The sequence below is a fragment of the Musa acuminata genome, unplaced genomic scaffold, assembly GCF_036884655.1.
Source record: "Musa acuminata AAA Group cultivar baxijiao unplaced genomic scaffold, Cavendish_Baxijiao_AAA HiC_scaffold_279, whole genome shotgun sequence".
Classification (NCBI taxonomy): Eukaryota; Viridiplantae; Streptophyta; class Magnoliopsida; order Zingiberales; family Musaceae; genus Musa; species Musa acuminata.
This window is the reverse complement of record NW_027020542.1, coordinates 15,001-37,360: the sequence shown is the minus strand read 5'-3', so window position 1 is coordinate 37,360 and position 22,360 is coordinate 15,001. Positions and strand designations below refer to the sequence as shown.

General features: G+C 34.6%; 5 protein-coding genes and 2 non-coding genes across 7 annotated transcripts in view; 3 read left to right on the top strand and 4 right to left on the bottom strand.

Moving 5' to 3' along the window:
* Window positions 1-1,996: 1,996 nt before the first annotated feature.
* LOC135657585 (cytochrome f) lies at window positions 1,997-5,272 on the bottom strand. Its single transcript, XM_065175981.1, has one exon. It carries the CDS (start codon window positions 4,638-4,640, stop codon window positions 3,678-3,680), a length of 963 nt encoding a protein of 320 aa, XP_065032053.1. The 5' UTR covers window positions 4,641-5,272; the 3' UTR covers window positions 1,997-3,677.
* A 261-nt stretch (window positions 5,273-5,533) lies between these two features.
* On the bottom strand, window positions 5,534-11,902 carry LOC135657584 (ribulose bisphosphate carboxylase large chain). The gene has a single exon (XM_065175980.1). The coding sequence runs from the start codon at window positions 11,698-11,700 to the stop codon at window positions 10,237-10,239; it is 1,464 nt and encodes a 487-aa protein (XP_065032052.1). The 5' UTR covers window positions 11,701-11,902; the 3' UTR covers window positions 5,534-10,236.
* Window positions 7,672-8,382, bottom strand: LOC135657580 (acetyl-coenzyme A carboxylase carboxyl transferase subunit beta, chloroplastic). Its single transcript, XM_065175976.1, has one exon. It carries the CDS (start codon window positions 8,380-8,382, stop codon window positions 7,672-7,674), a length of 711 nt encoding a protein of 236 aa, XP_065032048.1.
* A 149-nt stretch (window positions 11,903-12,051) lies between the features above and the next one.
* Window positions 12,052-17,380, top strand: LOC135657586 (ATP synthase subunit beta, chloroplastic-like). The gene is made up of 2 exons (XM_065175982.1): window positions 12,052-14,008; window positions 14,074-17,380. The coding sequence occupies exons 1-2, from the start codon at window positions 12,529-12,531 to the stop codon at window positions 14,427-14,429; spliced, it is 1,836 nt and encodes a 611-aa protein (XP_065032054.1). The 5' UTR covers window positions 12,052-12,528; the 3' UTR covers window positions 14,430-17,380.
* Window positions 17,381-19,501: 2,121 nt separating this feature from the next.
* On the bottom strand, window positions 19,502-19,574 carry TRNAF-GAA (transfer RNA phenylalanine (anticodon GAA)). Its single transcript has one exon. It is a non-coding gene; the product is annotated as a tRNA-Phe (tRNA).
* A 1,662-nt stretch (window positions 19,575-21,236) lies between these two features.
* TRNAT-UGU (transfer RNA threonine (anticodon UGU)) lies at window positions 21,237-21,309 on the top strand. Its single transcript has one exon. It is a non-coding gene; the product is annotated as a tRNA-Thr (tRNA).
* A 137-nt stretch (window positions 21,310-21,446) lies between these two features.
* LOC135657583 (photosystem I P700 chlorophyll a apoprotein A1) overlaps window positions 21,447-22,360 on the top strand; it is a 9,110-nt gene continuing 8,196 nt past the window's right edge. Inside the window, exon 1 of the mRNA XM_065175979.1 lies at window positions 21,447-22,360. This exon is cut by the window's right edge and continues 8,196 nt beyond it. The gene's annotated coding sequence lies outside the window, so the exon portion shown is untranslated.

The window sequence follows — 22,360 nt, the reverse complement described above, 5'->3', positions numbered from 1 at the left end:
GAATTGTAACTTGAATTTGACCTCCTTCCTGCAGGAGGTCAATCAAAAAAAGAAAGAAATATTACTCAATCAAAGGTCCAACTGATCACCACGTCTATATTGTAAATATGCGGTTACGAATAATCCTGCTAAAGTAATAGGAATTAGACCTAAGACGATTCCAAATAGAAAAACTTCAATCATTTCGGTTTGTTTAAGGGGATAAAAAGAAAGGTAAGATCTATCCCTAAATATTAATCTGAATTATCCGTGAATCTCAATGACCAAGAATTGGCAATTGATGTGAGAAAGAACCATAGAATACCCGGAATCTCAGAGAAATATTCGTTTTTATCAATTTTTCATTCAATTCATTTCAAATAAGTCGTATCTTGTTCAAACCAATGAATAGAGCTGAGGTTATAGTTAAAGCAGCCAGTAGAAAACCGAAATAACTAGTTATAGTAAGCATGAAAGAGCTAAATTAGATATGTTCTTTTGCTACATATGTTGATAAAACACTTACCTAAGTTTCAATTTTTACAAAATACGACGGCAAGAAAAAATCAATTGACAGAATTAGTTTAGTTCCAATTGAAAATTCTGGATTCATCAGTCATTATAGATAAGACTAACTAAGAGTGACATAGGTAGAAAAATTCGATTCATCTGCTGTGACATTGACCGATCCTATGATTCGGAATCAACAGATTCATTGTGGAATTTGTGAGTTGAATAAAGTATTTGTGAGTTGAATAAAGTAATAGTAAAAGTAAGTAAAATATAAAGTATAAGTAAAAGTAATAGTAATTAAGAACTGTGCCGTGTAACTTCATTCAAAACTTAAATTACTTATGGACTTATACTTAAATATTAAATAAAATATTAAATAAAATATAAGTAATTTAAGTAATTTTGGAATAAAAGAATTGGATTTGAAAATTCCATTTTAATCATTTCCTTTCTATTTCAATAGGATCTAATCCTTTTTGGAACGAACGGCCTGATACTATTTACCTTTTATTTATTTTAACTCATTGGACTCAGTACAGTAATAGGTTGCTTAATTGCCCATAACATAATATTTCGAATGAAAAGAAAAAGGTGTCCCACGATCTATCGAAAAAATAAAACCTTTACTCTATTTTTCATTTTTATATTTTTATTCTTTTTTTTCAGGTCCAACTCGATTCAAAGACGAACAACTTCCATTATCCTTTTAGATTCTATATTCTGTCTTTCCATATCATGGAGTTCCATACTTCTAGTTTGGTCAAGAAAGAACCTTTGTTTTGGATCTAATACAATAACGGTTGCATCACGATATGGATTGTTCCAACTGGGTTCTGTTTCTTTCATGTTCTGTTTCTTTCACTAATATAGTATATACTATTGTATTTTGTATTACAGTATATTTATTGTATTATACGACCAACCAATTACTTGAAATAAAAAGATTTGAACAAAAAAACTTTTAACCAAAAAATGGGTTTATTATAGATTTCGCATACATATAATTGAATTGTGTGAATATTATAATATGCTTCATAAATTATTAGAAACCATCGATTCACGCTTTTCCAAGATCTTTACTTTCTATTATGAATCCAATAATGGAAATCTTATAAGGAATTTGAGTAATTTTCTATTGATCTATTGAATAACATAGAGTTATGCATAGACAAGGAACAAAAAAAGAAGAAAAGAATTATGTAGCATTTCGGTACCGATCGAGACTGCGTTGCTGTGCCAGAGGAAGGATAGCTATACTGATTCGGTATACTTGAAATAAACCTTTGGTACAAATTGACGATCTCACAAAGATGCAATATCAGTAGTTTTCCATTTACTGATCCCATCTTTCAAGAATCGATTCCCTTTTTTGAATGTACAAAAATTTGTGGAGCTCAGAATGTCTGGAAGCACGGGAGAACGTTCTTTTGCTGATATTATTACCAGTATTCGATACTGGGTCATTCATAGCATTACTATACCTTCCCTATTCATTGCGGGTTGGTTATTCGTCAGTACGGGTTTAGCTTACGACGTGTTTGGAAGTCCTCGGCCAAACGAGTATTTCACAGAGAGCCGACAAGGTATTCCATTGATAACCGGCCGTTTTGATTCTTTGGAACAACTTGATGAATTTAGTAAATCCTTTTAGGAGGCCCCCAATGACCATAGATCGAACCTATCCAATTTTTACAGTGCGATGGTTGGCTGTTCACGGACTAGCTGTACCTACCGTTTCTTTTTTGGGGTCAATATCAGCAATGCAGTTCATCCAACGATAAACCTAATTTGAATTATAGAGCTATGACACAATCAAACCCGAATGAACAAAATGTTGAATTGAATCGTACCAGTCTATACTGGGGTTTATTACTCATTTTTGTACTTGCTGTTTTATTTTCCAATTATTTCTTCAATTGAAAGAAAGAAAGAGAATAGTAGGAATTCTCTTATCCCATTCGGAAAGATACCATCCTCATAATTATCCATGACTGTTTTTGTCTCTAGCACGACCATTTGAGAAAATGTGGAGGAAAGTAGGGGAAATGGCCGATACTACTGGAAGGATTCCTCTTTGGCTGGTTGGTACTGTAACTGGTATTCCTGTGATCGGTTTAATAGGTGTTTTCTTTTACGGTTCATATTCTGGGTTGGGTTCATCTCTCTAGTAATCGGATAAACCGGATTGTAGACATGAAAGAGTAAGAAAAGAACTCAACGGGACCTTACCCTCCTTTGTCTAATTAGAGCGATAAGGTCCCGTTGAGTTCTTTTCTTACTCTTATAGGAAGATTATGATCTATTCCATAACATACAAATTGGCCAGTCAACATAATCAAAATATTATATTCGTAGAAATGAAATGACAAAACGGATCCTTTGCTCTGATGTTTCAAACCACTCTATTCTTTTGTTTCTTAATAATGTTTTTGAAGAATTGAATCTATTGATTGATTCATAGTCTCTGTTCTTCCTTTCCTCCATAATATTAACTCTTATGAAGAAACAAGAAAAGAGTAATCAATGGATTTTCTGAATAATACAATATTATATAGATTTCTACGCATGAGACATCCTGCAAATAATTTCTATACTAAACTACTAATAGAACTTACTCTATAGAACTTACTCTATAAAACTCTATAATATAATTTGTTTGAATAATTTCTCTTGAATAATTTCTCTAAGTTAAAAGTTTAAGTTAATTGAAGAAGTTCTATTTGCTCAATCAATTATTCCCCTAATCCTTTCTCTCTTTTTGTTTGTCCACAACTTCCTATGAATCTAACCAAAAGAGTTCTGGTGGACCCGGAAAAGAAGGAATGGTAATCTTTGACGAACAGGAGAAAAAATCATTATTATTTCGATATAAGACGACACAAGAAAAAGGATTTTCCGCCCTTTTCTTGTGTCGAATAGAAGACTCGTAAGACTAGTAATCCCTCCTAAAAGGATTTCTTTCTTTCATTTTTCCCATCCTTGCTCTGTATTCTCTTTCTTTGTATGTCTATTGTCTATTACTAAGAATAGGATACAAGTAATGAATTCCAGACATCCCGCAAAACGAAAAAAAAGTATAAACAAAGCAACCAAAAAGGTTTACAGATTTTTTGATCATACATAATTGTATGGATCAAAAAAAATTCGGCGCTTTTTACCAACTTGATGTTAAGGAATCTCTGCACCTAGAAATTCATTTCGTACAATTGAACCTTTTCAAACTGTTTCTTTTTAAGAACCAAAAAAACTTGTGCCAAAATAACAGATGCCAAGAAGAACAAAAGACCTTGGACCCGTAATGGGTCTTGAAGCACTATTTCTGCATCTCCCTGACCAAAGCCTCCCACATTGGGATTGCTTGTTAATGGTTGATCAAGCTTGATGGATTCACCCTCTGAAACAAGAAGTTCTGGTCCTGGAGGTATAATATCAACCACTTGATGTCCATCCGATGCATCAACTATGGTTATTTCATATCCCCCTTTTTCTTTACGTACTATTCTGCTTACTATACCTGCTGATGTAGCATTATAGACTGTATTGTTACTTTTGCTACCATCAGGATAAATCTGACCCCTTCCTCTGTTCCCACCTACGTATATGGGATATTTTAAGAAGTGAACGTCTTTCTTCGTAGCAGGGTCGGGGGAAAGAATGGGAAAGACGATTTCACTATATTTCTGACCGGGAACAGGACCTATCACAATAATATTTCTTTTGTTGGGACGATAACTCTGAAAAGACAGATTTCCTATCTTTTCTTTCAACTCAGGAGAAATACGATCAAGGGGGGCTAATTCGAATCCGTCGGGTAAAATGAGAACAGCCCCCACATTCAAAGTCCCCTTTTTACCATTAGCAAGAACTTGTTTCAGTTGCTTATCATAAGGGATTCGAACAACTGCTTCAAATACAGTATCAGGAAGCACAGCTTGCGGAACTTCAATATCCACGGGTTTATTAGCTAAATGGCAATTGGCACATACAATTCGTCCCGTTGCTTCTCGCGGGTTTTCATAACCCTGCTGCGCAAAAATGGGATATGCATTTGAAATAGATGCCCGAGTTATTACATATATCATGATCGATACAGAAATGGATCGAGTCATCTCTTCCTTTACCCAAGAAAAAGTATTTTTATTTTGCATGTCCAATCATTGATCCCCGAATTTCTACAATAAATTAGATAGGTAGCTAGTATAGTTCCCTATACACGAGTCTGTCATTGTACTGGAATAATTGTACTGGAATATAGGACGAATACCTTGAACAGATAAAAGTATAAAGAATTAAGTCAAATTGAAAATACTTTCTTTATACACGAAGAAAGATTCTGATTTGATTGATATAATAAGATCAAATGAGTTCTTTATTCATTCATTGAATGATAAATTACTACAAGCGAAGGAGATACACGATTTAAAAAAAGGAAGATCCAATATTTCACAATTGTATCTAGAATAACTGGAAAAGTGGAAACAAGACCAGATATAATTTGATCGTTATGATCCAATCCAAAATCGTTGTAGACCGAACCAATCATTAGTTCCCAACCATGGGTCGAGTGAAATCCGATCCATAAATCAGTAACTAAAAGAATAGAAAAAGCTTTTATTGTGTCACTTAAGTTATAGAGGAATTCCTGAACCCAAGAATTAAGAATGACGAGTTCTTCATTACTCAGAATAAAATAACCACTTAGAATAGCGAAACAGATTATATTTGTCGAGAAATGCAAAATGATATGGAGATCATATTCATTGTGTGCTTTGACTAATTGTATTGTTTCCTTGTGTATTTCTATATGAAGTTTTTGTATATGCGTTTCCGGGTACTCCTTTATCATTTCGTCCAATAGGAATAGTTCTTCTAATTCTATGAATCTTTCCAGAACGTTTTTCTCTTGAATATGATTCAAAAAATTTTCGGATTGCCTGGTATTCCACCAATTAGTAACCCAAGGTTCCAGACATTTATTAAATGAGAAAGAGACCCACCAGGGCAAAAATACTATAGATGCGAGATATGGGAGGGAGGCCGATGCTTTCTTTTTTTTCATTTTTTTTTTTCTGTGAATTGAATTGTTAATGAACCTGCTTCATTCGTTGACTCTATCTGATCTGATATTTCTTTGAAGCACGAGTTGTATAACAAGGTATTGACCTATGGGTCTATTCCTTTCCTATTATTGTGTAATAATTTTATTTTTTTTTTGATTTAGAAGGAATATAGACATAGAATAAGAGTTCTTTTCGGATGAAAATGAGAAAAAAAGAAATAAATATTATTCCAGATATCTCAATTGGGCAAATTTGAACCAATTTTATTTTCATTTGTTCCTTTCGATGAATACTCGAAAACCCACTTGAAGTAACGAATCGAGTTTCGAGACGAAAAAACTCCCCCTGGATCAATTAATTCTTTCGAAATGTTTCACCGTCTAACCAGAAAAGGGTATCAATTCCAAATCTTGGGCCTAAAAAGATGAATTCTGTATTACGAAATACATGTTCGGATAGGTTTGATGAATTTATATCTATACTTATTAGATTAGATTCGTTAGTTAGATTAGACCTTTTTCTAGTATAAAAGAATGAAGAAACTTCAGTTGTATTAAAAGAGGAATTAGCAAGTTCCTTCCCCCATCTTGAGAAAATATTTATTCTTCATTTTATTCTTCACTTCAGTTCGTTTCAAAATACTTCAATTGGTACGCGCAAGAAATAGGCCAATTCGGCAGCTTTTTGTTCAATTTCTCGTGGAGTAAAATTCTCATCAGTACGAGTCAAGGGAATGGCTCCTTGGCCTCTGATTTCCATATAAAGGACACGACGAGTATAAAGACCCTCTTTAACCTCTATTCTGATTGATTGGATATCTCTCATAAAGAAGCGAAGGAAGATGCGACGATTTATTCCAGGAAATCCCCAGCGAAAAATACACACTATTCCTTCTTTTCTATCGAATCGGTCATAACCGCTACCTACATTCCACGAAATTGTGCACCACAAATACGAGCTAATGAATAGACCCGCGATCCCGTAGAAAGACATCACGATCCCTTGTGGAAAAAAAATGATTTGCTGAGATGTAAATACGGGTATCAAATTCCTACCAAGATAACTGGAAGTTCCAACCACTAAGAATCCTAGTGAACCTAAAAAAAGGATACAGGCCCAGCAAAAATTACTCGTTTTTCGAGACCCCGTTATAAGTTCTATCCATATATGTTCTGATCGCCAATTCATACTATACTAGATCCAGTGCATTCGATTGGAATTGAGCGAATAACCCAAATAAATTTGACTTTACCTTTCTTGATCCCGAAGTAACTTTCATCAACTAGCACTATTCTGATGTGAAACATTAGGAGAGTAATTGGTTAGATACATTGACTTTCTATTTAAAATATTCACTAATCCATTTTGAACCAGCTATATTCACATATACATGCATTTATGCAGATATCATATATCCGCATAACGATTCTTTCATTTGTGTGTTCGGAAAGAGCCACATATCATACCATATTACACGAGATAAATATCTGTATTATCATCCAGTGTTGAAATAAATTGATAAGATTCGGTCCCATTGGGTCTAGACAATCTTATTTTTTTGGACATGAAGAAATAAGGAAACCATTGCAATTGCCGGAAATACTAGGCCCACTAAAGGCACAAAAATAGAGGGTAAGTTGGGATCTGTCATAGAATAGGTGCCTCAATTTAATATTTCTATCTGTTTTAATATTTCTATCTATTAGAAAGATATCTTCTTATGATATATCTATTACTTATGATATATCTATTATAAGTAATATCAAGCCATTATTATATTATATCAAGCCATTATTATATTATAAATATATTATAAAAAATTATAATAAATATTATTTATTTATAATATTTATTTATAAGTAATAAGTAATATCAACTATAATTCTATATGATTAGATAGAAAATGACTAGATAGAAACTATATATTCTATATTCTAAAACTATATATTCTATATTCTAAAATATAATAAATAAAATATAATAAAATATAAAATAAAAATTATCCGAAACCTCTGTCTCTTATTACAAGGAGAACTTATGTCACCAAAGAAAACACCTGATTACGACGAATTAAATACTTGTTCGCTACAAATAAAATAACTGAATCTAGTGCTATACTTTACATTTTTGAACTTGGATTCAAGGGAAAGAAACCGTGGAGCTGAAATAACTCACCCAGAACACCTTTTAAAAGATTACGTGGTACTATTGGGTCGAATAAACCTTTATGGAATAAATACTCAGACACTTGTGAACCTTCAGGTATTACCTTTTTTAATGTTTGTTCAATTACTCTTTTACCCGCAAATGCAATGTAGGCGTTAGGTTCAGCAATAATGATATCCCCCAACATACCAAAACTGGCTGTTACTCCACCAGTTGTAGGAGATGTAAGAATTGATACATAGAATAACTTTTTATCTGATTGATAATTAGATGAAGCAGAAGATATTTTAGCCATTTGCATCAAGCTCAAACTTCCTTCTTGCATGCGTGCTCCTCCAGAAGCACACACAATAATGACAGGTAGAGATCGATTAGTAGCATACTCGATCAAACGAGTAATTTTCTCGCCTACTACGGATCCCATACTACCTCCCATAAACTGAAAATCCATAACGCCAATTGCTACGGGAATACCATTTATTTGACCTATGCCTGTTTGAATAGCATCAGCTAAACCTGTCCTTCTTTGATAAGAATCGATACGATCTCCATAAGGTTCCTCTTTTGAACGAAAATCAATGGGGTCTATAGATATCATATCTTTATCCAGAGGATCCCAAGTTCCGGGATCAATCGAAAGTTCAATTCTATCTGAACTACTCATTTTCAAATGATATCCACACTGTTCACAAATATTCATTTTTGACTTAAAAAATTTTTTATAATTTAATCCATAACAATTTTCGCATTGAACCCATAAATGTTTGTATTTTTGATTTATATTGAAATCATTGGATTCTACTTCTTCATGGAAGTCGGATTCTACTTCTTCATGGAATTCTACTTCTTCATGGAATTCTACTTCTTCATTGAAATCGGATTCCACTTCTTCATTGAAATCGGATTCCACTTCTTCATTGAAATCGGATTCCACTTCTTCATTGAAATCGGATTCCACTTCTTCATTGAAATCAGATTCTACTTCTTCATTGAAATCATTGGATTCTACTTCTTCGTGGAATTCTACTTCTTCATGGAAATCGGATTCTACTTCTTCATGGAAGTCGGATTCTACTTCTTCGTGGAATTCTACTTCTTCATGGAAATCGGATTCCACCTCTTCATGGAAATCATTGAAATTTTTTCTAGTTCTTTTACTAGACCTACCGCTCTCACTACTATTTCTATTTTCAGTACAAATGAAGTTATAAAAGTAACTGTCACTGTAATTGTTGGTACTACCCGAAATAGAACTATTAATACTGACTTCAAAACGAAGATAACTATCAATGCAACTATTAATGTGATTATTCCAACCAGATTGAGTATCATACATGTAATGATAATAGTAGTGATTCTTTTTCTTAGACCCCCTACTCAAATAACTAGAAAGTTTTTTTTCTAGTTCACTCAGAAAAGAACTATCATTGTCAACCTCAAAAATCTGATTTTCAATATCAAAATATACAGAGTAACTGTCACCATTACTATCCCTAACTAAAAAAGTGTCATCAGAGATCAAACTCCAAATATCCTTGATTTCAAATAAAGAATCAACATTAGTGAAACTATAATTACCACTATGATTCCAACTAGGAATCTTTTTCTTCGTATCGTTCTTCGTATCGTTTAGAATAGGTTGTTCACTTCTACTGGTATGTCCAATACCATCAAGACTATCCATTGATTTACTTAGCCCACACCTAGATTTACTTAGCCCACACCTATGTTCTAACTTCTCGTTAGACAACATCGAACGGAACCACCATTTTCCCATAGAGTCTTTCTACCCCCTATTTGATGAAATACAATACATTCGATGGATAATCATTTTACTTTCACTATTTGATTTCTTATCAGAATTAAGCATACGAATCTAATCCTAATCATTAGGATTGTTAATTAATAACGAGTAAGTATTGAAAGAACGAGTAAGTATTGAAAGAAATGATTCTCCTTTGTGGGAAGCCGAGGTATCACTTCAATATATATTGATAGAATCTTTTTATAAATTTTAAAATAGAAAGACACAGCTTTCTTCCATGTGATGTACAAATTCTCATCGAAAATAGAGATAGTTGTTTATTTCTATAAATAAAGAATAAAGAATTTGTTCTCGTATAATCAAATAATTAAGTTTCTATTTTAACATGGAACGAAAAAGACAATATATAGGATGGGTAAAGGAGCCTTTCCCTTGGCTTGATCTATGGCCTGAAACTAGGAGATATAAAAAAGTCCACCAATCCCAAGGATCCATAATTAATCCAATCCTATGGATCCAACAACAAACAATAGAAGTATTGAGTTGTTTAGTCTTCGATCTTATCTTGTATATATATAGGTAAGATCTGTACATCTGTACATATAAAAGATATATGCAAATACATAGTATAGAATGCTCATTCTTTTTTTTTTTATTCGGCAATCGGCCCAATCTTTTTTTTAGGAAAAGATTGGGCCGACTTTAATTGCAATCAATTAGGAGAACAAACAGGAATTACTGAATTATGCACACTTACTTTTTCTCTTTATCTAGCTTATCTACTGGTTCGAATTCGAATTTGATCTCTTTCCATACTTCACAAGCAGCGGCTAGTTCAGGGCTCCATTTGCTAGCTTCACGGATAATTTCATTACCTTCACGAGCAAGATCACGTCCCTCATTACGAGCTTGTACACACGCCTCTAAAGCCACCCTATTAGCTACTGCACCAGGTGCATTTCCCCAAGGGTGTCCTAAAGTTCCTCCGCCAAACTGTAGTACGGAATCATCCCCAAAGATTTCGGTCAGAGCAGGCATATGCCAAACATGAATACCCCCTGAAGCCACGGGCAGAACACCTGGCATAGAGACCCAATCTTGAGTGAAGAAAATACCGCGACTTCGGTCTTTTTCGATATAATCATCACGTAATAAATCAACGAAACCTAAAGTCATCTCACGTTCCCCTTCCAGTTTACCTACTACTGTACCGGCGTGAATATGATCTCCACCAGACATACGTAATGCTTTAGCTAGTACACGGAAATGCATACCATGATTTTTCTGTCTATCAATAACTGCATGCATTGCGCGATGGATGTGAAGAAGTAGGCCGTTGTCACGGCAATAATGAGCCAAGCTAGTATTTGCAGTGAATCCACCAGTTAAGTAGTCATGCATTACGATAGGAACTCCTAATTCTCTGGCACATATGGCCCTTTTCATCATTTCTTCACATGTACCCGCAGTAGCATTCAAGTAATGTCCTTTGATTTCACCTGTTTCGGCCTGCGCTTTAAAAAGTGCTTCGGTGCAAAATAAGAAACGATCTCTCCAACGCATAAATGGTTGTGAGTTTACGTTTTCATCATCTTTGGTAAAATCAAGTCCACCACGTAGACATTCATAAACCGCTCTACCGTAGTTTTTTGCAGATAATCCCAATTTTGGTTTAATAGTGCATCCCAATAGGGGACGACCATACTTGTTCAACTTATCTCTTTCAACCTGAATGCCGTGAGGCGGGCCTTGGAAAGTTTTGGAATAAGAAGTGGGAATTCGCAGATCCTCCAGACGTAGAGCTCGTAAGGCTTTGAAACCAAATACATTACCCACAATGGAAGTAAACATGTTAGTAACAGAACCTTCTTCAAAAAGGTCTAAAGGATAAGCTACATAAGCAATATATTGATTTTCCTCCCCAACAACGGCCTCGATGTGGTAGCATCGCCCTTTGTAACGATCAAGACTGGTAAGTCCATCAGTCCACACAGTTGTCCATGTACCAGTAGAAGATTCGGCAGCTACCGCAGCCCCTGCTTCTTCGGGCGGAACTCCAGGTTGAGGAGTTACTCGGAATGCTGCCAAGATATCAGTATCTTTGACTTCGTAGTCAGGAGTATAATAATTCAATTTGTAATCTTTAACACCAGCTTTAAATCCAACACTTGCTTTAGTCTCTGTTTGTGGTGACATAAGTCCCTCCCTACAACTCATGAATTAAGAATTCTCACAACGACAAGGTCTACTCGATATAGATTATGCATGAATGAAACCTTTGACAAAAATAAAAATAAAAAAAAAGAAAAAAAATATTCAACTAATATTATCAACTAATTTCAATGTTATGTTAAAATGAAATGGTTCATTATTAGACCATGTATTTGATTCATCAAATACATCATTATTGTATACTCCAAATACATCATTATTGTATACTCTTTGATATATATGGCGCAACCCAAACCCAATGTTTGTTTTGCAAGTTTACAATAAAATCAAATGGATCTCCTTCTTATTTTGAATCCAAATACTAAGAAAAATTCACTCTTGACAGTGATATATGTTGTATATGTAAATCCTAGATGTGAAAATAGGCATAATTCATCCTAAAAGGGTATAAAGAATAGATAGGCGGAAATCCAATATCTATTCAAAAAAAAAAAAGAACAATGGCCAATTAGATCGAAATAATGAATCATAAATGGAGTTCGGGTTCGAATTCTATAGATAATAGAATCTAATACGGATGGTTTTTCTATAATGATAGAGAAATGAAAGAGACTTACTCGTGATTTCATGTACTTAATATTTCTTTTGAAAAAAAGAAGGATTGGCTGAACTTGAAAATTGACTCATTGAATGAGTAATTGAATGAGTAAACGATTGAATCGTATTCGGTTGGGTGGTACCAACTAAATCAAGTGCTAACTCCCATTTATTTCTTATTGAATTAACCGATCAACTTGCTATCGGACATTTATTTTCGACTTGGCATGGCACTATTCAAAAAAACTTTCGACATACTTTACTTTAATTATAATTATGAGAATCAATCCTACCCCTTCTAGTCCTGCGGTTTCCACACTTGAAGAACAAAACCTAGGGCGTATCGCTCAAATTATTGGCCCAGTACTGGATGTTGTTTTTCCTCCGGGCAAGATGCCTAATATTTATAACGCTTTGGTAGTTAAGGGTCGAGATACTATTGGTCAGCAAATTAATGTGACTTGTGAGGTACAACAATTATTAGGAAATAATCGAGTTAGAGCTGTAGCTATGAGTGCTACAGATGGACTGATGAGAGGAATGGAAGTGATTGACACGGGAGCTCCTCTAAGCGTTCCAGTCGGTGGAGCTACCCTCGGACGAATTTTCAACGTTCTTGGGGAGCCTGTTGATAATTTAGGTCCTGTAGATACTAGCACAACATCTCCTATTCATAGACCTGCACCTGCCTTTATACAGTTAGAGACGAAATTATCAATCTTTGAAACAGGAATTAAAGTAGTGGATCTTTTAGCTCCTTATCGCCGTGGAGGAAAAATCGGACTATTTGGAGGAGCTGGAGTAGGTAAAACAGTACTCATCATGGAATTGATCAACAACATTGCCAAAGCTCATGGAGGCGTATCTGTATTTGGCGGAGTAGGCGAACGTACTCGTGAAGGAAATGATCTTTACATGGAAATGAAAGAATCCGGAGTAATTAATGAAAAAAATATTGCAGAATCAAAAGTAGCTCTAGTCTACGGTCAAATGAATGAACCGCCGGGAGCTCGTATGAGAGTTGGTTTGACTGCCCTAACTATGGCGGAATATTTCCGGGATGTTAATGAACAAGACGTACTTCTATTCATCGACAATATCTTTCGTTTCGTCCAAGCAGGATCAGAAGTATCCGCCTTATTGGGGAGAATGCCTTCTGCAGTGGGTTATCAACCTACCCTTAGTACAGAAATGGGTTCTTTGCAAGAAAGAATTACTTCTACCAAAGAGGGATCTATAACTTCGATCCAAGCCGTTTATGTACCTGCGGACGATTTGACCGACCCTGCTCCTGCCACGACATTTGCACATTTAGATGCTACTACCGTATTATCGAGAGGATTAGCTGCCAAAGGTATTTATCCAGCAGTGGATCCTTTAGATTCAACGTCAACTATGTTACAACCTCGGATCGTTGGCGAGGAACATTATGAAACTGCGCAAAGAGTTAAGCAAACTTCACAACGTTACAAAGAACTTCAGGACATTATAGCTATTCTTGGGTTGGACGAATTATCCGAAGAAGATCGTTTAACTGTAGCAAGAGCACGAAAAATCGAGCGTTTCTTATCACAACCCTTCTTCGTGGCAGAAGTATTTACTGGTTCTCCAGGAAAATATGTTGGTCTTGCAGAAACAATTAGGGGGTTTCAACTGATCCTTTCCGGAGAATTAGACAGTCTTCCCGAGCAGGCCTTTTATTTAGTAGGTAACATCGATGAAGCTACCGCGAAAGCTATGAACTTAGAAGAGGAGAGCAAATTGAAGAAATGACCTTAAATCTTTGTGTACTGACTCCTAATCGAATTATTTGGGACTCAGAAGTGAAAGAAATAATTTTATCTACTAATAGTGGCCAAATTGGCGTATTACCAAACCACGCCCCTATTGCCACGGCTGTAGATATAGGTCTTTTGAGAATACGCCTCAACAACGACCAATGGTTAACGGTGGCTCTGATGGGTGGTTTCGCTAGAATAGGTAATAATGAAATCACCATTTTAGGAAATGATGCGGAAATAAGTACTGACATTGATCCGCAAGAAGCTCAACAAGCTCTTGAAATAGCTGAAGCTAACTTGAGTAGAGCTGAGGGTAAGAGACAAGCAATTGAAGCGAATCTAGCTCTCAGACGAGCTAGGACACGAGTAGAGGCTGTCAATGTTATTTCCTACTAGTCAAGTCAATACATCAAAATAATAAAGAGAAGTTTTTAAAAAGTTCTTTATTATACACCACATGTTGATTCTGCCAATTGAACACAATCAAGTCTAATCTGATAAAACAAAAAAAGAAGATGGGGTAGAAAAACTTATTAGATATCATTTCATCGACTCCGGTATCTAATAAGTTCTACCTACTATTGGATTTGAACCAATGACTCCCGCCGTATGAAAGCAATACTCTAACCACTGAGTTAAGTAGGTCATTTATCACCACAAAAAGAACCCATCACTTCGGGGATTATAGGTGGAATATTATTTCTAAGCAATACTAATCTGTTCTGTTAAGCGTAAATAAATCTGTTCTGTTAAGCGTAAATAAAATAAATAGATCAGAGAGCTATGATGTGGATTATGGAATATCCATCTTGACAAGAAATTATCTATATGTTAAGATGTCTATGACAAGGGCTATAGCTCAGTTGGTAGAGCACCTCGTTTACACGCGCGCCAATGCTTTTCAAAGGAGCCTATTATGCAATGAACATAATTGATCGTATTGAGAAATCGATGTCTTACTCCATAGGTTCGAGGGAACAAGAGAACAATAGCCTGACAAATATTTGGTTCGGTCCGATTCAGGCGCGAATTCAGTTGCCAAATCAAATAGAACCCGCCATTGATTTGATAGTTGATAAGGTAAATACCCAGCCCATTCAATGCTAGGCATAATGAGTATAAGGGCCTCAAAATAACCTCTTTTCGTCCTATGAACTTTAAGGTGTATGAAGTCTCATATTCGACTGTTGCAGCGGAGCGATAGAGATTCCATTTAACTTAGGTTGATCTAGGCCGAAGGCAGACCTAAGTCAAGATAACCCTTCTTTGAAACACTTTGGTATTGCTCCTAGATCAGAATACAAATAATAAATCAGAGCACATGGAACCATCTCATTATCTTCCTCTAAAGAAAAAATATGGTGGACTAACTGATCTTTACATCAGTTGATGAAAGAGCCCAATGCAACAAAATGCATGTTGGGTCTTTGAAACAGTTCGAATCATTTCGATAATAATCAGTTTGATCTGTTTTACCGAGAAGGTCTACGGTTCGAGTCCGTATAGCCCTAATCCTAATATATTATATTTTTGTTTAGTATATAGTTTAGTGTTTAGTATATAGTTTAGTATGGTTTTCATTTCTATGGGACCAACCAAGTCTAATCCTAAGTCACATGGGTCTAGGACCTATTCTTTTCTTGGTCTTGGGTCTTGTCTTGTATTTGGAGAATCCCCCTAACTAATCACTAATCGTTTTTTGGCAGAACAAGAGCAACCTTATTGATTGATTCAGAGATAATGGAGAGATAACGAATTGGGCCTAAATATATTAACGTTTCTTCTTCTATATTCTATGAGTTGAGTGGGTTTGTGGATTTGATTTGGTCCGTCGAATCATTCGATAATGTGTGATTCTTTCTATTTGAAAATGTTATGTAAATCATTTATGATTCCGTCGATTATACTACTCCACTCTTTGCTATGTTTCATTGTCTAGTATAGGTTTGCTGTAAAACCTTTTTCTTGTAGCGAAATCTAACCCATTGCTTGGTCTTACCATTATATTATTAAGCGTTATTGCCGTAACAAAACAAACAAGTATTTTGGTTCATTCCAAATCGTAATCTTTGTTTAGTATTAGAGATTGGTCCGAAATAGAATGAATCTTTCATTCTAACTCTAATGAAATAACTCGATTCTTCTTATTTATTTCTGAGGAGGTGGGATAGTACAGGTTCCAAGTTTCCAATTTTTTGTATAGAAAGATATAAGTTGTTATATGTCACCTCTCAATTCAACGGATTGAATCAATTAAGAAAAATAGAAATGAAATCTAGGACAAGAAAAAGATAAAAAATCATTCGATGCATTAGATTATGTATTCATATTCGTATCAAATCAATAGAAGCAATGATCCTATACCCAGATTTTAATGAAAAAGGAATACTTCGAATAATATAGAATATGCTAGAAATCCCTAGACATTTTACCCCATATGACTATTGAAAAATTTAAGTTTTAAAAAAAGGAAATGAAATTATTATTATTTCATTATGTTGATTATATATAATCAACATAGTATTCTAATGAATATAGTATTCATAGTATTTAATTATAGGATATTTACTTTACTATATTATAGGGTATTGATATTTATTATAGTTATAGGCATAGGAATAGTTATAGGCATAGGATATTTTAGTATTTTATTACCTTTTTCTAGAGGATAGAGAACCCAAGACAAAGTGAGAGAGTTTTGTTTGTGTAAGAGCATCCTATGTCTACACCATATCTAAATAGAATCGAAATCCAAAATGTAAGTGGGATTCCATTAGATGAATCTTTAAACAAAACATGCCCCACAGCAAACAAACTCTAAACTATGCAGTTTGATTTGATCAAAATCAATTCTTGTTTCGCCTAAGATAAGAAGTTATGGATGAATTGACAATTCCGATTCGAATCGAATAATTCAGCATATTCCACATTAATAGGAGTACATTTATGTTTCTGCTTCACGAATATGATATTTTCTGGGCATTTCTAATAATATCAAGCGTTATTCCTATCTTGGCATTTGTAATTTCCGGAGTTTTAGCCCCGGTTAGTGAAGGACCAGAGAAGCTCTCTAGTTATGAATCGGGTATAGAACCCATTGGGGATGCTTGGTTACAATTTCGAATCCGCTATTACATGTTTGCTCTAGTTTTTGTTGTTTTTGATGTTGAAACGGTCTTTCTTTATCCATGGGCAATGAGTTTCGATGTATTGGGTGTATCTGTATTTATCGAAGCTTTAATTTTTGTGCTTATCCCAATTGTTGGTTCAGTTTATGCATGGCGAAAAGGAGCATTGGAATGGTCTTAACTGAATATTCAGACAATCAAAATAAAAATGAAGGAAAAGATTACATTGAGACAGTTATGAATTTGATTGAGTTTCCCTTAGTTGACAAAACAATTACCAATTCAGTTATTTCAACTACATTGAATGATCTTTCGAATTGGTCAAGACTTTCCAGTTTATGGCCGCTTCTATACGGTACCAGTTGTTGTTTCATTGAATTTGCTTCATTAATAGGCTCGCGATTCGACTTTGATCGTTATGGATTGGTACCAAGATCGAGTCCTAGACAAGCAGACCTAATTTTAACAGCCGGCACAGTAACAATGAAAATGGCTCCTTCTTTAGTAAGATTATATGAGCAAATGCCTGAACCAAAATATGTCATTGCTATGGGAGCTTGTACTATTACAGGAGGGATGTTCAGTACTGATTCTTATAGTACTGTTCGTGGAGTCGATAAGCTAATTCCTGTCGATGTCTATTTGCCGGGCTGCCCACCTAAACCAGAGGCGGTTATAGATGCTATAACGAAACTTCGTAAGAAAATATCTCGAGAAATCTTTGAAGATAGAACTGTGTCTCAACAGGAAAATCGATGTTTTACTACCAATCACAAGTTTTGTGTTAGACGCAGTACTCATACTGGAAATTATGATCAAGAATTGCTCTATCAATCACCATCTACTTCAGAGATACCTTCTGAAACATTTTTCAAATCCAAAAGTTCAGTATCTCCCCATGAATTAGTGAATCAGACAAGGTAAGGTTCTTTTGTGCAGAATAAGAAAGAAAGGGTCAATCTTTAAAAATTTCATTGTAAATTGAAATACTCATACAAATACAAATGTGGGAGAGATCAAGAAGATGCAGCAGGATCGTTTATCTGATTGGTTAGTCAACCATGATTTAGTTCATAGATCTTTGGGCTTTGATTGCCGAGGAATAGAAACTTTACAAATAAAAACCGAGGATTGGGATTCCATTGCTGTCATTTCATATGTATATGGTTACAATTATTTACGCTCCCAGTGTGCCTATGATGTAGCACCAGGCGGATTTTTAGCCAGTGTGTATCATCTTACGAGAATACAGTATGGTATAGCTAAACCAGAAGAGGTATGCATAAAAGTATTTGCCCCAAGGAATAATCCTAGAATCCCGTCTGTTTTCTGGATTTGGAGAAGTGCTGATTTTCAAGAACGCGAATCTTATGATATGTTGGGAATCTCTTATGATAATCATCCACGCCTTAAACGTATTTTGATGCCGGAAAGTTGGATAGGTTGGCCCCTACGTAAGGACTATATTACCCCCAATTTCTATGAAATACAAGATGCTCATTAAATGATAAGAAATTAATGTTTACTTAATACGACTATGACACGATTCCAGATTTCTTTCAAGTGAAGGAATATTTTTACGTTCCGTTCTAGATGAAAGAAAGTAACCGGACTTTAATTCGTATTATGGATAACCTAAAAAAAACTTCATTTATATTCCAAAATTTGGAATAGATCATATCCATTTCGTATGAGCAGAAACAATGGGATGAATCAAAAGAGTTCTGCACTATGAACTTTGTACCGCGCACATAACTTACTTAGATGTAGATGGACCTCGGAAAGTAACGTAAGCAAGAGTGAAGAAATGGAATAAATGTCAAAAATATGAAATGAAGAAATGAAAAGGGATTGGATTTTATTTGTACTGTGTCTGAAGTGCATTCTGTCTATTGCTATCTTTTAACTCCTCTCGACTTTTAAGTTTTTTTTTACTTTTACTTATTTATTTTTATTTTGAATATAGATGAAGACTTAATATTCTTTTTGAATGAGAGAAAGCACAGTATGAAGAAACAAGAAAGAAAAAAGAGACGGGAGCATAATCTCACTTTGTTCTTTACCATAACCATCCATACATATATTTTTTACCAATCCCCCCAAGGGGAGGTATATATATATACATCTAGATGAGTAAATATGTAACCAATCCCCCCAAGGGGAGGTATATATATATATATATATCTAGATGAGTAAATATGTAATAGATGAGTAAATATATGTAATAGATGAGTAAATATGTAACATCTAGATGAGTAAATACGTATCATGCTCTAGACTATTAACGCCCGATCTATCTCGATTAATTTGTATGAATATCTATCCGATACATTATTTACGTGTCAGGAACCAGATTTGAACTGGTGACACGAGGATTTTCAGTCCTCTGCTCTACCAACTGAGCTATCCCGACCATTTCCCGTGCATCATCCTAGTAGAGTACTTGTGTCTATGTTAATTAAAGGGACTAAAAAGTAGTAAAAAATTTGACAAGTAAGTGTAAGGATAATGATATGGACTGTGAATGATTCAATAATAGAGATTCTTTGCCCATATATGTTCATTTGTACAGGTTCTATCCAAATTGGGATAAGATCCAAGGATTTTAGTTCGGATCCGTTTGTGAAAGAGTAGAGTGAATGAGAAAGATAGTGAATTTTGTTTGAACTGAACCACTGATGAAAAAAAAGAAGAGGATAAATACTTAGGAAGTAAAATAGGCTTTTTATTGGGGATAGAGGGACTTGAACCCTCACGATTTAAAAAGTCGACGGATTTTCCTCTTACTATAAATTTCATTGTTGTCGGTATTGACATGTAGAATGGGACTCTCTCTTTATTCTCGTCCGATTAATCAGTTTTTCAAAAGATCTATCAAACTCTGGAATGAATGATTTCATAATTGAATATTCGATTCTTCCTTCAACTTCCATTGAAATGGATTCATAATAACTCTGAATTTTTCATATTATAATTATATATAATTATAATATAATAGATTCGGGTCATGATTAATCGTTTGATATGGCAGTATGTATACATACGTATTAGGTATATAGGACCATCTTTTCTGTAATTTTTATAGACGGATTCCTGCTACCAACAAAACGTAGTCAACTCCATTCGTTAGAACAGCTTCCATTGAGTCTCTGCACCTATCCTTTTAAATTCTAGTTTTATAAACCTTTGTTTTCTCAAAATAAGGATTTGGCTCAGGATTGCCCATTTTTAATTCCAGGGTTTCTCTGAATTTGGAAGTTACCACTTAGCAGGTTTCCATACTAAGGCTCAATCCAATCAAGTCCGTAGCGTCTACCGATTTCGCCATATCCCCTTTGATACCAAGACCTAGTTGGAATTCCAACTATCCTTTTCATTTATTTTGTTTGTTTGGACCCGTTGAATTCGTTAGATAATGATTTCTATATTGAAAAAGTGTATGCTGCTGTTTGATTTTTTTGGCTATCCCCCATCAGTTCATTTATATTGAATGAACCTTGTTTCAATCAGAAATGATTCTATCATTGATGTATCCGCAATTCAATATGGATAGATATATCCAACATATATATGTTTCTCCCTCCCTTTCATTTTTACAGTGCGATTTGGAATAGTGGAACGGTCGATATTCATTCTTCTTTTTTTTTGTCCTATCTCCTCCTTTTCCGAATCAAACCAGAGGAATGTCTCATTTTCATTTAGATTGTATCTTTATCCTTATCTTTTTTTTTATCTTAGGACCGATTCGCTATAGCTATAATTAACATAATATAAATATATAAAATATAAATATATAAATAAATACATTATGTTGTATATTATAGTTAGATATAGTTAGAATAGTCAGAAGAATAGTCAGAATTATTATTATAGTTAGTTATAGTATATAGTTTAGAAGTATACTATATAACTATATAGAACTATACTATACTATATAGTTATATAGTTATAGTATAGTTATATAGTTATAGTTCATAGTTAATATTAAACGAATAGCTAATAGATAAGATCAGCTAATAGCTAAAATCCGGTAGTTTCCTCAATTTCTATATACTATTTCTGTTATGTTATGTGAGCCCGCTTAGCTCAGAGGTTAGAGCATCGCATTTGTAATGCGATGGTCATCGGTTCGACTCCGATAGCCGGCTTTTTCTCTATCGATTTTTCCGTGATTGATAATCTCTCTCCTCCTTTTCCCATATGTTATGTCGTGGTAACTTGCAACCATGACCAAAAAATGTATTGGAACAATTAGATCTCTCTCTACCGAACAAATCATAAAACGGAGCTGCAACTTCCTATATATACAAAAAATCCGGATATTGATACAATTTATTTTATTCTACTTTGTAGTATTTCGGTAAATTTAGCTTTGCTTTGTTTATCCCTTAGTTCAGTCTTAATTTATAGTTCAGTTTTCATTTTTTTATTCTGAAAAAATGAAATTTCAATAAAATCCATAAAATTAAAAAGGAGTCTTTATGTCTCGTTACCGAGGACCTCGTTTCAAAAAAATACGCCGTCTGGGGGCTTTACCAGGACTAACTAGTAAAAGACCTAGATCCGGAAGTGATCTTAAAAACCAATTGCGTTCTGGGAAAAGATCGCAGTATCGTATTCGTCTAGAAGAAAAACAGAAATTGCGTTTTCATTATGGTCTGACAGAGCGACAATTACTTAGATATGTGCATATCGCTGGAAAAGCTAAAGGGTCAACAGGTCAGGTTTTACTACAATTACTTGAGATGCGTTTGGATAACATCCTTTTCCGATTGGGTATGGCTTCGACCATTCCTGGAGCCAGGCAATTAGTTAACCATAGACATATTTTAGTTAATGGTCGTATAGTGGATATACCAAGTTATCGTTGTAAACCCAGAGATATTATTACTACGAAGGATAAACAAAGATCGAAAGCTCTGATTCAAAATTATATTGCCTTATCCCCCCCCGAGGAATTGCCAAAACATTTGACTTTTGACTCATTCCAATATAAAGGAGTAGTAAATCAAATAATAGATAGTAAATGGATCGATTTGAAAATAAATGAGTTGTTAGTCGTAGAATATTATTCCCGTCAGACTTGAACCTAACGAAAATAACAAAGAAAGTTTCAGAGAATTTTGTCTCTTTTCGCCGAAATAAAATAAATAGATCTAAGGGCCTTGATCCGCATTTTTCTCATTCACGTATCACAAA

Coding starts and splice junctions, on each gene's coding strand:
- LOC135657585 (XM_065175981.1), bottom strand. CDS start 4,640: ATGCAAAATAAAAATACTTTTTCTTGGGTAAAGGAAGAGATGACTCGA.
- LOC135657580 (XM_065175976.1), bottom strand. CDS start 8,382: ATGAGTAGTTCAGATAGAATTGAACTTTCGATTGATCCCGGAACTTGG.
- LOC135657584 (XM_065175980.1), bottom strand. CDS start 11,700: ATGAGTTGTAGGGAGGGACTTATGTCACCACAAACAGAGACTAAAGCA.
- LOC135657586 (XM_065175982.1), top strand. CDS start 12,529: ATGAGAATCAATCCTACCCCTTCTAGTCCTGCGGTTTCCACACTTGAA. Junction 14,009..14,073: donor TATGAACTTAGAAGAGGAGA/GCAAATTGAAGA, acceptor TTTGGGACTCAG/AAGTGAAAGAAATAATTTTA.